Source organism: Mycteria americana, chromosome 6, assembly GCF_035582795.1.
Source record: "Mycteria americana isolate JAX WOST 10 ecotype Jacksonville Zoo and Gardens chromosome 6, USCA_MyAme_1.0, whole genome shotgun sequence".
NCBI classification, from domain to species: Eukaryota; Metazoa; Chordata; class Aves; order Ciconiiformes; family Ciconiidae; genus Mycteria; species Mycteria americana.
The window spans coordinates 15,443,766-15,459,474 of record NC_134370.1 but is presented as its reverse complement, the minus strand read 5'-3'; the positions used below and the strand labels follow the sequence as shown (position 1 = coordinate 15,459,474).

At 45.6% G+C, this 15,709-nt stretch overlaps 1 protein-coding gene across 4 annotated transcripts in view; it reads left to right on the top strand.

Annotated features, from left to right (window-relative positions):
* The window catches only part of WBP1L (WW domain binding protein 1 like), a 60,270-nt gene extending 45,662 nt beyond the window's left edge, over window positions 1-14,608 (top strand). For all 4 annotated transcript variants that reach the window (XM_075504638.1, XM_075504639.1, XM_075504641.1 and 1 more), the window contains 2 exons: window positions 10,762-10,923; window positions 12,267-14,608. In XM_075504638.1, the coding sequence (XP_075360753.1) occupies window positions 10,762-10,923; window positions 12,267-13,006 (902 nt within the window). In that variant the 3' untranslated portion in view covers window positions 13,007-14,608. The remainder of the gene's footprint in view (window positions 1-10,761; window positions 10,924-12,266) is intronic.
* Window positions 14,609-15,709: the final 1,101 nt, after the last annotated feature.

Below are 15,709 nucleotides of genomic sequence, written 5' to 3'. Positions count from 1 at the left end.
GCTATGCACTGCCATTGCATTTCACTGCAACACAAACGGAGTTGACCTGATACGGCAAGGGAAACAGGGTTGTTACAATGGGCATCGCCTGCTTTTTGAGGAGTAGTGGGTCGTCTTGCCACGTTCATCACTGGAGATTTGTTGTTTGGTTCTTCTTCCTGATTTGGACAATACTGAGGGTACTCAAAACAACATTGTATGCGAGTGAGAAAACCATGCTTGAGGGAGAAATGCTGATACACACGACACTAGAGTTTGACACACTCAAACAGAGAATTAATTCGGTATCTTTCATCTTACTGTTTTAGTTCTTTGCAAGAACAACAGTTTAAGTCTGATTTATCTTTTTAAAGCTGTCCTTTCAAGGAGGGGGGCCAGGACGTTTATTCTCTTCAGGTTGCATTGTGTTTGGAGCACAGCTCCTTGGGTGGAGAGGGTCTTGGGCAAATTTTGTGGGCTGACAGTGGCTGAATACTGTGGGTTGTGAGGAACATACATTGCCTGTTGCAACCTCTCTTATCTCTTCTTTCCCAAAATCTGGGATTTAAAACTATCCATGTTTCTAGTGAGTGATTGAGTGAATACAGCTAAATCCCTTTAGAAGGCAGCAGGCAGGTCAAAGCAGGTCAGCAAAACTGATAAAGATCTATGGAAAAATGGGAAGTCGAAAGGATAGGAAAGTAAGAAATGCTGAATTTTAAAGGCAAACTTTTAGAGTTGTGCTCGTCTGATGGTGTCTTCCTGTCTTGAGGAGGAGCACAAAGGGTTCAATATTGATGTTGACATGTGGTTGTATTGCCAGGAGCCTCAGCTGAGAAGGCATCTGTGCTCCCAGAACTTGGAAATATGGAACTCTGAATATTGTACCCCCACATTAGAGACTGGAGATGTTTTCTTACCACACCCAATGGTATCACGTAGCTTTTATGCAACTGTGCTATCTACCTAATCCCTCTGCTGTGCCCACAGTTTCACTTTCTCAAAGTAGCGTGTGTGTGGAAATGTATTATACATACAAAGAGCGTCACGTAACCTGGATCCAAGGACAGGAATAGCTGACACTTTATCCTTTAGTCTAGAAACATGCTTTTACTTTTCAAATTAACCAGTGAAGCATGGTGGACGTGGTTGTAAATTAAACAGGACTCTATTAGAGTCCTTCAAGACACATTGTGCATCAGACTGCAGTGGCTGGCTGTGTTAATATTAATGGCAGGATTTGAATGTATTGCAGGCCTTTTACAGCAGCTTTATTTTCAGAAGTCTCCAAACAGTTCAAGAAACGATTCAGGACCAGGTGGGCAGCTCCAGGGACCCTAGCAGGCTGAGAAACAGGCATGAATGTGTGGCTGCCTTGGACTGCCTGGTTCAGATCATAGCAGTCGGCAACACAGGCAGGACAGATGGCTGGAATTTGTTCGGACTATATGGGGGTGCGTGGACAAAGCAGAGTGGGGAAGGTCAGACCCGGTTTTGGATTTGTGTGGGTGGGAATGTAGAGGAAGAGGCATGTATGCAAGGGCTTACAGACTGTGTGGCAAGCAGGATCTAAATTGAGCAATAGCGTGGAGTACAGCTGCACACTGGAGCTTGTTGCACGGTCGCCACTTTTCTCCCATGGACATCTTGAAAGAGAGGCTTAACTGAATTGCATACAAACAATACAGCCCGAACAATAGCCCCCTGCCATTTTAATGGAATGATCTTACTTTAACTGTCTTTGCGCTCCCAGTATGGCACAGACTTTTATACTTGGCAGTGCCTGGCTGCATCATAAAAGTTATTGGAAGATAAAACCAGATTTTGTTAGAAGGAAGCAGAATATGTCAGGCTTCTTTCTAGGGCAAGCGCACAGGTCATGCTGAGATCATGGAATAAACGTATTAGTGGCACACACTGCTGGATGGTTCCTCAGGAGGAATGGGTTTCTGTGTTGAGATTCACATTCCTTCTGCATTGCAGAGAGCATCACATACTACACTGAGATGAGGGGAATAATGCAAACATGAGACCTATTCTTCTAGGCTTTCTGCAAATTCAGGCAAACACCCAACATTGATTTAAAATTGGTTAATGTTTTCAAAGCTTGCTTTGCCATTATGAGTGTTAGAAAAAGGTTTCTGGGATTGGGAGGGGAGACACAGGGGGGCATGTCCTTTAAATTTAAGAAAATTCATATTCTGGAGCTTGCAACCAGAGCTGCAGAACTTACCTGCTGCTCCAGGAATTGTTGAATATCTTTGGTAGGTACATGTGGTGAGGCACTCTTAAGACCTTCAAGGTGAATAGCAGTGATAGTATGTAAATAGTCTGGAGCAGTGGATTGATGGTATGGAGAGCAACAGCTTTACATGCTTGGGAATAGAGTAGCTTTTTAAAAGTTAATAATAACTTTTGGTTAATGAACAGTTAAGTTAGCAGCACCTTTTAAGTATGGCTTCATGGTTGTTCTATGTTTTGATTTTAACCAGTGTATGCATGTACTGAAGTAGCCTTTGAAAAGTTTCTGCTCATCTTGACCTTCTCAGACCACCAGTGCTGTTGTGTGCCTGAAAACAGACCTTCTCGCTAGTCCCGTTGAATTAAATCCTGGATTTATTTACCACCACAGCTTCATGGGGAGAAGAAGCAGAGGAGGGTGGCATTTGAAATGGAAAAGAAAACTAGTCTGGCTTTGCTGGACATGCCTTCTGAAATGTGATCCTGTCTTGTGGCCACTTGGAGTTTTTCCTGTAAAAAGGATCTTTTTCCCCTGTTCAAGAATTTGAGGGAAGTTTGTCTTTGAAAATGGCTGATCTCCACATTTCTAGACAGCAAGTAAAGTTGCAGTAATTATAAACAGTCCTTGAGGGTAGTGGAATAGGATGCAAAATCAAGGTATTATTTTGTTAAGGGGTGGAGTGGAGGAATGGAGAACATGATATGCCAAGCAGGTGGACAGCCTGTGTTTAAAATTAGATAACAGCCTGGTTCAGATTCCCCACCCATCTCTTATTTATTTAAAAAAAAAAAAGTGCCATGTTGCCAAATAATAAAGCTATATCCAAATTTATATATATAGGTCTAATAACTATATAAAGGTCTAATTAGTTCTTAGCTCAAGCTTAGTAGCTGGTAATATGGGGGAAAAAAGTGCAGTATGTATTTTCACTTTCTTGGAATAGAATCATAAAAAGTAAAAAGGAAGAAGGGCCTTTACTGTTGCATTTCCTCACATAGGGAAAGGTGTTTGTTTGGATGGTGGCTGAGCTGGTTCATCATTTTACCCTAACAATTTATTTCGGCTCCCCAGAAAGCTCACGGTCCCCAAGAGGGAGATTGTGGTCTTGGGAGAATGGCAGCAGCTGCTGGATTTTGCTTACTAACAGTTTTTATTCAGGACTGTTATGATGTGATTGTGTTGGAGTTTTCCAACGTTGGCCTTTGTCCAGGCCTGACAGGTATCTTACTGCGTAAATGTTCCAAAATACTACTTTTTCCGAATACAGGAGAGAAGGTAATCGAGGAATGCAGTTCCCACATTTTGCAGGTTAAGAATTAAGGCTCTGACATTCTGGATTTTCCAAAGTTTAGGCATATAATGTGGACTGGAAACCAAATCCAGATCTCCTGACATCCATCCTTGTGTCTCTCCTTGCCTATTGAGCATGAAATTAGATGATTCCAGAGGCTCTGAACACAGCAAGCAAAGCTGTAGAAAGTATTTTGCATGGTGTGGTTGGAAGAATAGTACGCTGTGCTTCAGGAGTCATGGTGCATGGAAACAGGCAGCTGGTCACTGCGTGCAGAAGATCTCAGTTGTAGGATTTCAAAGTTAGAGGGCTTAGCTGGTCTTGGGTCATTTAGGTACTGTACAACAAACCAGCATTGGCGATGAGTGAGTATTCAGATGTTGGATGTGCCTATTCTGCTTCATTTTGGCTGCTTTAGCAGTGATACTGAGCCCCTCTGTTTCTGAAAGAAAAAAAAGAAAAAAAGATCTTGACTGTTTGGGCCCTAGTGGAAGGGTTGTACAAGAAAAAGTGTTCTGTTTGCAGGCAACACAGTTGATGTTTTGCTGATTTTGAACATTTTGCTCATCTCTGCACGCTTCCCTTTGGAATCTCTAGACAGCTCTTTTCCCCAAAAAGTGTGCTGCCAGAAAATTTTGGCAAGGATCTGGTTAGCTGCTAAAACTAAAGCAACTGCTGTATCGCATACATATTCTAGGTCAGCTTTATAATAGGAATTAATTTCCAAGACTTTGCTGCAGTCTCCAAAACCCTCAGTCAAACAACACATCAGTCCCATGTTTTCTTCCTCACCACGTGTTATCTTATCCTTCAGTATAACCACATCCTTTTTCATGAGAGGGATTTGCCCTGTTCCTTGCCTTTCACCCAGCCTCCTACATGGCTGTACTTGCTTTGTCTTTCCTAGGTGTATCAAACTTCACCTTTGGCTGCTGTTACTCCTCAGCTGGTGCTTCAGCGATAACCCTCCCATGACAAAGCCTAGCTGAAAGTATAGGGCAAACAAAACAGATGTCACAACCATGCAGAAACTCATGATAAATAGGATCACCAAGGGAGTTATTTCCTGGTTTCCTTGTACTTTTTGTAGCCTAATCCAGACAGCAGAATCACCTTAAGCTTGCTTTGGTGTGGCTCGGTAAAATTCACAAATCCAAAGGAGAAGGCAAGCTGTCTTGCATAGTCTGTGGAGGCACTGACTTCTGCCCCATGTGGCCTGCTTCCACCTGCTCTGCGTTAAACAGCGAGGAAAGGCAAGAGAGCTTGCTGGTGCTGTTTCACCCCCTGCCTTCTGTACCTCCAACTCGGCTCCTCACCAGATCTGTTGGTGCAGACTGTTCTCCAGATCTTGTTCCCAGATGTTCTGGACATGGTCTCAGCTGGATGTTCCCCTCTGATCTCTGTTAGACCACTGTTCAACATGCGGTTTACCAACATAGATGTCTTGGGAGAGGTAAGTCAGCTGGAATTGACTGGACTTACAAACGTGTCTTCTGGAGCGCAGGAGCAATTGCTCTTCAAAGGCTCCCTCCCCAGGAGAGAGGCATAAAAACAGTGTCTGCAGATTTACTGGCTCAAGTTGACTGTCATTGCAAGATAAGCAAAGGATTTTTCTGAAACCTGTCTTTTTTCATCTTATCTCATGGCAGTGGGTGTACCATGTATACTGGACACTATTCTAAAAACTAGAAACCAGCTGCAGTTAATGTCCATCTCCTTTTGTCTGAGTTACCAGTCTGGGAGCGAGTGAGAGTTGGAGATGTCATCTTCAGCTTTTTTTCTTTTGCCATTGTACTCTACAAATATTCAGTAACTTTTTCCTGCAGTGTGGTCAGGCTGGGGCTGCAGTTCCACTGATTTAAACTGACATAAAACTGTCACTGAAAGTCACAGTCTTTCTCTTGCTGTTGTGTTTGGCAGATGAGTTTCAACCTGCTCTGGTTCCCTCAAACCAGTTCAAACCACAGTTGCGCACAACTTTGTGCTGGCACAAGAAGAGGCGGAGGAGGCAGCAGGAGGTGATATGGAAGAGACAGGCAGGAGAGGACCACGTCATTCAGCAGCTTCTTTTTTCCTTCTTAAAATGTTCATAGGCCTATGGTCTGGATCCTTCATCTGTCATTCTTGAGCAGCAGCGTTGACTTGTACAGGCTTGTGTCTGAAGTGGCAGGAGACGATGCGGTTTCTGTGTCACGGACACTATTAAACCCAAGCGCATCCAGGTTGTGGTACCAATTAAATCTCTCTCCTATTTTTGATGATAGTGTTGGCTCTGTGAAAGACAATTTTTTTTCCAGCCATGGCTGGCTGTGAGGCCACCATTTGGGACATCACTTTTTAGTCAATGAAATTGTCCCACTTCTCCTTCTGTTCAGAACCAGCTCTCATGGAGCCAAAGCTATTACCCAGATGCTTGTCAGGCAGACACAAAAACACTTCGCAGTATGTTTTGGCTTGCTTTTAGGGAACTTCCTGCCAACAGAGCAATGGCATTTGCCCAAGTTTACCATGAACTTGAGGGCAGATTTCTCTGTTCCTACTCTTGGAGCGCTCCAGAAAACGTTTTCCATTTTGCACAGGATAAAAGGAGCTTCCCTTAACGGGAATGCTGATGGCAGCATCCCAGGCAGCAAATACAGTACGGCATCAGACTGAACATTGCTCCCCCCTTTTTCATGAGGAGGGAATACGCTGGGGTTTTTATCATTCTTAAATTATTTTATTCTTAATTATTTTTAAGTTTGAGCAAAACTATGCTCAGTGTCCCAGAAAGGTTTTTCTTGAAGCTTTAAGCCTAGCATATTCTTTCACAGCTGGTAGAAAACATCTCTGGTGCATGACCCTGTGATGGGACTCCCTTTCCCAAGGACGCTGTAAACGTAGCAGCCTTCTCTTTCTTGAGTATTTCCCCTGCTTGTGAGAGATGGCTTTCATGGGAGCTACTTCTGTTCCTGGGTCTTTCTGCAGCTCCCATTCTGACTCTCTGAGCTTGGCACTTGTGTAGATCTTACAGCTCTGAGCCTGTCTGATGCTGGCTAAGAGGTTGTTACTTCTTTTTTGTTTTTATGAAAGGTTTTGATGTTCTGGCAGGGAAATCTCTTGGCAAAACTCAGCTCCTTGGCTGTGTCTGATTCACCCTTTGGTTGCATCATTATCCACCCATTGGCATCACCAGTGAATTTGACAGAAAATACAGCAGTGTTTCTCAGGACTCAGCCTTTTTTGGACTGGAGAGTGTTTCAGCTTCTGACTCTTCCATAAACCAAGAGCATGCCTGAAATTGCCTTCAAGTCCGATGACAGTCCCCCAGTGCGTGTTTAGCTCTGAACTGGTGCCTCGCCTCTGTTGATGCTGTCCCTCAGCGATTGTTTTTCCAAAGCCCCTGTTCGCTCTCTGCCTGTCATGTTGCCCTCAGGTTGCCGAGAGCTTTTGTTCCCCGTGGTTGGCGGTGGGAAATACTCTCTCTCTCTCTCTCTAATTTTAGACTTTTAATGGCAAACTTGGCTCAGGATGCCCAGTGTTTCCCAACCTTTTTTCCTTTTCCAGTGGCTGCAGTGATAACTCAGCACAGTGCAGCTGAAAACCAGCTTGCATCCATTTGGGAAGGAGGCGCATGTTGAAGAGCATGGGGGAGGCTTTTGGGGACAGCGAAGGCAACTAGAAGCCTAGTTTTACTTCGCTTCTAAAGGCCTTTTAATGCCAAACTTCTGTTGCCTTTGCACATCTTGCCCGTTTTCAGCATGAGGCAGAGCTGCTACCTATTCTTGCCATGAACAAGGTGTTAGTATGTACCGCTACTGTGCTCAGCCTCCGCGTTTCCTGCTCGTGTAGCGTTGTCTTTGATGAATTTGAAATTCCCCTCCTTCCCCTCCTGCCAAGTGAGTCACTGGGGTCCATGGGCCAGTCGTCTGCTTGGTTTATCTCTCTGCTGCTGGTTTGAAGCCAAGCATCACCAGGTGTACAAATGCACAGCTCAGCCCTGAACATCTTCACTGTTTGCTCCATACTTTTAGACATAATATTTACAATTGCATTTGGCCTTGTATGCATAGCTTTATTCCAAATAAATGACCATTCTATATATTTGCTAGGCTTTTACAGTTGGTTTTTTTTTTTTGTTCTGCAGCCAAAATTGCAGCTTTGCCCAAACTTCTGGCTAGGGCATGTTGTAGAGCCTTTTACGGAGGCCCTGGACTCCCAGCACTGTGCTGGACTTGCAACCAGACTGCACCCGCTCCATCTCTCAACACTGGCACCCATGCTCAAGCGACAACCAGGAAGCCCCTTGTGTGCCTCAGCATCTATGGGGGTCCCATCCTTTTGCTTCCTATGCACTGGGGGGGCTTTCAGCGCAGCAGTTTGGATGTGCTGTTGCATGACAAGGTGGGGGAAAAGCCATTAAAGAGGATGCCAGAAGCTAGGCCAGCAAATGGCTGTGGGGGGCACACGCTGCTGACCTCCTGCGATCATCCAGGCAAGTCCTTGGGCTCCTGCTGAGTCAGGGGTTGAGTAATTCCTAGAAGCTCTAGGAAGTGTCAGCGGTTAATGAAACCAGGCAATAATGTGGTATTAGTGGGTTCTTTTTCTGGAAATTCCCATGAAAAACAACAGATCTCATCCACTTGTGGTTGCGAGCGTGCATAGACCCTTTGCACGAGAATGGAGGTGTTGTTCCTGGCACTGTGGCCAGATTGCAATCCAGTAAATTATGGTCTGTTTACTTAAAATGCCACCTGCGGTTTCAGTAGGATCCATCATTAATTTATTATCCTAAACTGTTGTATGTTGTTACTGCCTGTTGTTTACAGAGTTGCTGCACGTCTTCCCAGGAATGGCTGAGCTTACTTTGACCCCTACTCTGAGCTTGTGCATCAGTTTGTCTGCAAAGCACTTTGGGATTTCTTTGGAATGGGTAGAGAAGTTTTCTAAATAAATACTTTTAAAATCTTCTGGATGTAGGCTTGGGTGGGAGCAGTTATTCCCTGCAGAAAAATTCGGCTGCTACAGCTGAGATTGCTTAACAGTGGCAGTTCTCCAGGACATCTTAACTAACTAAGTGCTGCTTGCTACCATTGCATCCAGAGTCCTTGGGAAAAGACATGATCAAATGTGTTAAAAAGCATCTGTTTTCATAACTGTAGCTAAAATCCCTGGATAGCTGGGTGTAATTTTCCATTGTTTTTGAATGCATGATCACAGAATGCTCTTCGAAAATAAGGATTACTTGGAAGATGAACTGCAGGCCGGCTTCAGTGCATGGTGGTGTGCTGTGCCAATGACCTGGTTTTGAGTGTGTTCTTGCTTCCTCAGCAAGCAAGAGCCAAGGGACCTTATCTTAGCAAGAAATGAAGTGTATTGGTGGGAGTCTTCAAACTGTGAGACAGTGGTTGCAAATGCCTGGCTTTGGAGGGAAGGGTGGACTAGACCAATCCTTATAGTTTATATAAAAAGGCTTTTTTGGAAGCAGGAGGGTGGTTGGAGGGCAGTGGACACTTTCTCAGCTCAGTTTGAAGGAAGTGCAGAGGGCATCTTGAGTGCTTCATCCTTTGCTTCTCTGGAGCGAAGATCATAGTCTTCTCTCTGCCCTTCATGGTATAGCTGAGCAGGCTGGCTAGAAAAACTGCCCAGGAACCTTGATTGCCAGCCAAGCAAGAAAAATGGAGCATGTAACACCTTCATTTGATAGGAGGTTTTGATAAGTTTGGGTATAAGGTGGAATCCAGTCCATTAGAGAAATCGGTTGTGCAAGGCAAGAGAGAGATTTCGGTTTGCTGTGCCAAAATACATAGAGAATTTGGGTTACGACACAGGGAGGTGAAAGTCCCTGCTCAAAATACTCGGAGGCACGATACGGCATATCCAGTTCACCTACAAACAGCCCAGCGCAAGGCTCTGAGATCTGTGCTATGGGTCGATTGTACTTTGTCCTGAGCTAGAGCCATACTCCTCTCATTCTTCAAATTCCTAAACTGTTCACCTTTCCCCACCCAGCTCTTAGCAGAGAAAACATTGCTAACTCTGCAGGGGATGCTGAAAACATCAAGGTATTGTAAAGGCAGGACTAGAGGTTTTTAGGAGGGAGAAACAAGCAGTTTAATCTCACAGGGCAGAATGGCCATGCTGAAAATGGGCTGTAGCACTAGGAGCCTTCATTTTGTCTGTTTGGGAGTAATGAAGAGTGGCAGAGGTCTTACTGAAAGAAAAATGGTGTTGTGATCTCTGCTGAGGGGTGGTTGCTAGGCCTACATGTTTCTAAAGGGGGAGCTCTCCTGGTATCCTTAGCTGCAAAAGCTGAGCTTAAAGATAGAGATTGCAGACACCTCTGAGGCAGGTGGAGCTGTGGGCTGTAGTCGCAGGAGACAAAAGCCTCATCTGGAGTGAACGTTATAGCTCTTTGAAGTGTCTCTTGAAAACATTTTTCTAGCGCATGCAAGCGTGAAGGGGGATTTACGGAAAGGTGGTGTTATTCCACATGTTGGAGGGAGTGGAGAAAATTCAGGAAGTGCTCTTTTAAAATTTTAAGGAACAGTGTACATACGGTACGACAGTGCACGGAAACCAGCCGTGACCACAAACGGAGCAGAAGTTAGGTTTCTTGGGGATTCAGAGTGGGGGGCTAGTTTAATTTAATTTTGGATAATTTAAGACATTGAATACAAAAATAAGTTTTAAAAATATTTTGAGACATTTATGTAAAAAGCGTATGTTTTTGTTAAGCATAACAATGAAGGATTTGGGCTGGAAATTAAAGAGCAGTGCAAACAAAAGCAAAACATAGTGCTTGAGGTTTTTCTCTTCTTCCGTGGTCAATCTGCAGAGTGTCTTTTGTGTCTTGATTGTTATTTTCAAACCGAAGCGGCTGTGGGAGACAAGTTCAATGCTATTCACAGCTCTGCTCATATTTTTGGCTAGAAGAAATTATATCCGAGGGTGGGAAGGATGGTGAGGGGGAGCTTAGCCCTGTCTCCATATTTCATTCTCCTCCAGAGCTGTGCCTATTGAACATGCTCCACGTTGTACCAAAGTGTGTACAGAGTTACCCGATTCTGTCAAGGCTGCCAGAGTAGCAGTCACCCACGCAGGCGGGTCCGTGTTGAAGCCTCCTGGTTCACCGTGTATTTCTGCCTTTAGAGCAGTGTGGGGTTCAGATCCAGGCTTTCTGATGATCTTCTCCATCGCCTTGATGAGGTTTCCTGGGATTGGATGTGGCTCTCATGCTGTGTTTAACACTTCCTCTCCCCCGCTGCAGGGTTTTGGCTGGTGTGGACCATCATCATAATCCTCAGCTGCTGTTGTGTTTGCCATCACCGACGCACCAAGCATCGTCTCCAGGCCCAGCAGCGGCAACACGAGATCAACCTGATCGCTTACCGGGAAGCCCATAACTATTCAGCCCTGCCGTTTTATTTCCGTATGTACCTCACGCCATTTTTCCTGGAGGTTGTGGGGAGCAGGGCAGCAGTGAGTTTCCCATGTTGGGTGGAAGCGGGGAGCAGTGGTTGGGCTCAGCAAGAGGCAGGGGGCAGTTTTGCTGCCTAACCTTGGCTTGTAGAGAGGAGGTGACGTATTCCAGCTGCTGGATGTATTTGAGCCCCCTTGAGTCTGGACTTGAACCATACCAGCTACAGCACCTTCACACCCACCCTTGATTTGGCTTTGTGAGTGCAGTGATTCCCTGGGTGCTTTTCTGGGAAGGTTCTTAAAATAACACGTTCAGGACTTTATGGATGCTCCTCCTTTCCAGCCTACACTTGCTGCTGGTGGGACTGAGATGTGGGAAGTGAATTCACAAAATTTGGTCACACAAACCGGGTGGAAGTGGTGCCTCAGCAGGGACCATGCTGGTTCCTGCCCCGTGCTGTGGTTCCCAGACTACGCTGCCGGTGAGCAGCCCTAGGAGTTTGCACGAAGGAGCTGTTGCCCATGGCTCAGGGAAAGTACAATTGCTTTGTTCTCTCCTTCGTGCCCTGCTACACTGTGCTAGAACAGCGAGTCTCAGCTTTTTGACTGGAGGTATCACAACTGAGTTTCCTGTAATGGACTGTTGAATTGCATGTATGAAACTTGCTTGTCTCGTTAAACTCTTGCAGCCACCTCAGAAATAATCCCCAGCAGCGCTTTCCTCCCCAGCCCCAGGGATACACAATTGCACATGGAAGACTGCAGTGCTCTCTTTAAATGTTTCCAGTATTTAAGTCCATTCTGTCTATATAGACTATTTTGTTGCCTTTTAAGAAATAAACAAAATCTCTCATAGATTTGAGGGGCTGTAAGTAGAATAAACCAAACTCTCTTGCCAGTACTGTCAATTTATTCTGACTGCACCAGAAAAACTGAATCCAGCACTAAAACAACAACCAAAAGCCAGGATCCTAAGTTCCTTGTAACTGCTCATGTCTCTTCATATTTGCACAAAGATTTGTGAGATGAAATCTTTGCTCTTGAAAGTGGAAACTCAGCTGAGAAGCCAGTGTTGGAGAGGGCTGGCGAGTTATCTCCCAGGTTGTTCGGGCTGCTGTTCCCAACTGTGTCCATCTCCTCCTGTAACGGTGCCCTCCTGTGCCACGATTGCTGCTTCTGTAAAACATGACGTCTCATTTGGGCCAAGTTTTGGCACTTCTTGTAGAGCCTGTTGAGCTGTTCGGTGGGAAGGTGCTGGTAGATGACAAATGACGTACCAACCTGTGTTAATGGCTTGTTTCCTGAGATAAGCTGTTCATGAAGTAACTTCTTCTCCTTGCCTCCCTTTTTTAGGTTTTTTGCCAAATTATTTACTACCTCCCTATGAGGAAGTGGTGAACCGACCACCGACCCCCCCCCCACCGTACAGTGCCTTACATCAGCAGTGCGTCCCAGCAGGCAGCAGTAGCACAATCCCGGACACACCGAGAAACCTGCAGCCAGCGCAGAGCAGCTCAGCAGCACCCACCGGCAATAACAGCAGTACTGACAACACTGGGTCTCCCAGCCTTGGGGACCCCGAGCCCTCCACCACCACGCTGGTTGAGCGAGCAGTTGCCAAAATGCAAAGCGTCGAGCCCGGCGGTACCAGCATGGGAGCCGAGCTAGTGGAGAGGGCCGGTCCCGATAAGGATACGGAGTGCAAGGAGGAACTGCTAAAAGGTTACAGCTCTGAGAGCTTAGAGCAGAGCAGCGCCATTCCCGACGCGAAGGACAAGACGCCGGGCAGGCAGCGCCGTTTCACCGGCGACTCGGGCATCGAAGTCTGCGTATGCAACCGGGGCCATCACGACGACGACCTCAAGGAGTTTGATGGGCTCATTGATGATGCTCTGGACGGGCCTCTGGACTTCTGCGACAGCTGCAGCGGCCACCCCCACGGGGACGAGGAGGAAGGGCTTTTCCATGCCACGGAAGAGCAGCACCGTGAACACAGCCACCACCACCTTCCCCGGCAGCCGGTGTGTGTACTCTTGAACACAATAAATGAGCAGGACTCTCCAAACTCTCGTACCAATAACTCCCCCAGCTAAGGTGGCAGAGTGGAAGGGAGAATCTGGGGAAAAAACAAAGAAATAAAAGTGGAATAAGAGGATTAAAACTTTAACAGGAGGAAAAGGTGATACAACCTTCTTTTTTTAGTTTATTTTTCTTTCTCCCCCTCCAATATAATTCGGGGACTAGTCTCCGAAGGCCTGGCTTGTGGGGGACGGGTCACTCTGGGTTTTGTTAATCGTGTCCGTCCTGCTCCGCGAGGGAGGGACTGATGTTTCTCAATGAGACCTTCTAACAAATGGAACTTTTCCAATGGTGATTTTGGTGATGGTTATTATGAGTTTGTTGGTTTTAGTTTTCCAAAACACTGCTTTATCTCGCAATCAGTAAAGCTCAGCAAATCTCACCCTGGGAGGATACGAAATCACCGTAAGGCTTCAACAACCTCCAGGTGTCTTCCCAGAAGCAAGCAGCTTCTGACAGTGCCGGCAGTCAGTAGCCCAAGAGTTCTGGTTTGATATAGTGCTCTTGAGGCATTGGGGATTTCTTTTCTTTCTTTTTCTTTTTTTTTTTTTTTTTGTGTTAAATTTTCCTGAAGCTGATGAATGCCTGAACACATCAGCCCTATAATCTCTGGTGCTTCAGTGTTTAAGACAGCAGGTAGGAAATTTCCCACTTGAAGCTGGTGTCTGAAGGACCAGTTTCTTCCAGGAGTGTTAGTCTACCGTAAGCAGTTTGAAAAGAAAGGGTTTGCAGAAATTTGCCTTTATATGTCATTTTTAAAGACAAGTGTATTCCTTCAATGCCTCCAAGAGCACAGTTAGAAGTAGAATCCAGGCAGCTGGGCTGCCTTCCAAGTACTGTGGTCTCCGAATGACCTTTTCCCGGTGTGCTGTAAAAGGGATTGGCTTTATTTTTTCCCTTTTTTTGCACCCCGAGAGCAGCACACTTGAGTTAAGATGACAAAAAAAGAACAGGGCTCTCTTTGGCCAGCGTGCCTTCAAGCTTCAGCGATGCATGTTGAACAAATGGAGACGAGAGCTCCGTCCATTGCGAAGGGATGACTTACCATGTAGATGTGGAAGACCTGTGCAGTATTTTTTTTTTTTTTGATCCAAAAGCTTGGTGCGATTCTAATGTTGACCACTTAAAAGAAATGAATGTCTGTTTTCTTTTTCTTTTTTCTTTTTTTTTTTTTTTAATGGTGGCAACTGGCTACTGTATAATGTCTGTGAGCGTGTGTGTGTGACTGCAATCCATGCATGCGAGTCCTACTGGTAATATGAAAACCTGCTGTAAGACTGCAAGAAAATTTACTGTAGCTTTGCTTTAATAAACGGTAGAGATTTTGTTAGTAACAACCTGAAGGAAAAAAAAAAAAAAAAAAAAAAACAAAGAGCTGAAACTGACATTCCCTAGAGTGCTGGTGTGGAAGAGAGCACAGTTGAGACTATGTATCTTGCTCTCTTGTTCTCGGGTTTTCTCCCCATCCCTTTTATAATTGTGGTCGTCCAGATCATTGCTGTTATGGGGAAAAAAAAATTGAAAACTGAACTCAGACATATTCAGATTTGATTGATTGAAAACCAAAATCAGTTTTAAATAAGGTGGAAACCAAAATATAATGCCTTTTCTGATAACTTGCCCATGTCTATGTGTATCATTTTGTGAGTTAAGAACAAGATTTGTCTTTAGTTTGTGGTTTGGTTTTGTTTTTTTTAACTGGACCTACGTAGCACTGTGCTGGATACAGATGATAGAGCAAGACAAGCGGTGCTTATTTCAGTATTTTACCCACACGCTTGAGGAGAGCACTTTTACCTCACAAGGCTTAGGAGAATCTCACTCCTTTGCCCATCACAGCCTTTCTCTTCCATCAGAAAGCTGATGAAAGCGGCTCTTCAGTTTGTGTCCTGGGGTGCTCTTAAGAATGGAGGACTTTGGTTTGGATTCAGGAGACCTTCTTCCTGGATGCCTGGAGCCCAAGTGCTAACAGAGAGGCTGTGCGTGCCCCGGAGCCGGGCTGGCTCCGCTGTGCACCGCGGACGCCTGAGGACTGGTCGCTTCCAGATGTGTTCACCAACCATGTGTATCTTTTGAGAAGAGAATTAAAGATCCCCAGTGCCACCCCTAGGAATTCTGTACGTATTGGCACCTGGCTTTGTTCCTCGCACCACAGAGGAAGCTAAAAAAGCACATCGGTCCTTACGGAGTGAGGTTTTACTGCTGTAAATCCTGGGGACGGCCCTGTGCCAGTGGGGTACCCTCTGCCAACATTTCTGTTGGCATAAGACAAAAATCTCTGTGTTGTCTTTCCTGCCGTCCTACTAAGGGAGGGGGAACCCTCCCCCTTCATCTCTGGACATAGAGGTGAGTACCAGTAAGCCAAGCTGATGTTTCTAATCTTAAAAAGTCAGGAAGACACAGTGGTGTGCCTGTTTTATGACTCCTGGAGGTTTTTCAGGCTTTTAAAGACTGTGAAGGCATACAAACAGGGCACAGACCGTGTCTCTTAAGCTCACGTGTGCCTGAGGAGGAGCAGGACTATCAGTGTAGCTCTCAGTGCTTCAGGCTTTTAGACCTGGACCGGGGCAGCTGGTGTGGGAAGGAGAAGTGGTGCAGGGCAGGACACTGGGCAGGTGAGCTCCTCAGAGACATCCCAGCTGGTGCCTCTTCAGGGGAAAAAAGCACAGGCAGGCAGAGGACTCCCAAAGCTCCAGCTTTGGAACTTTAGAAAGGTG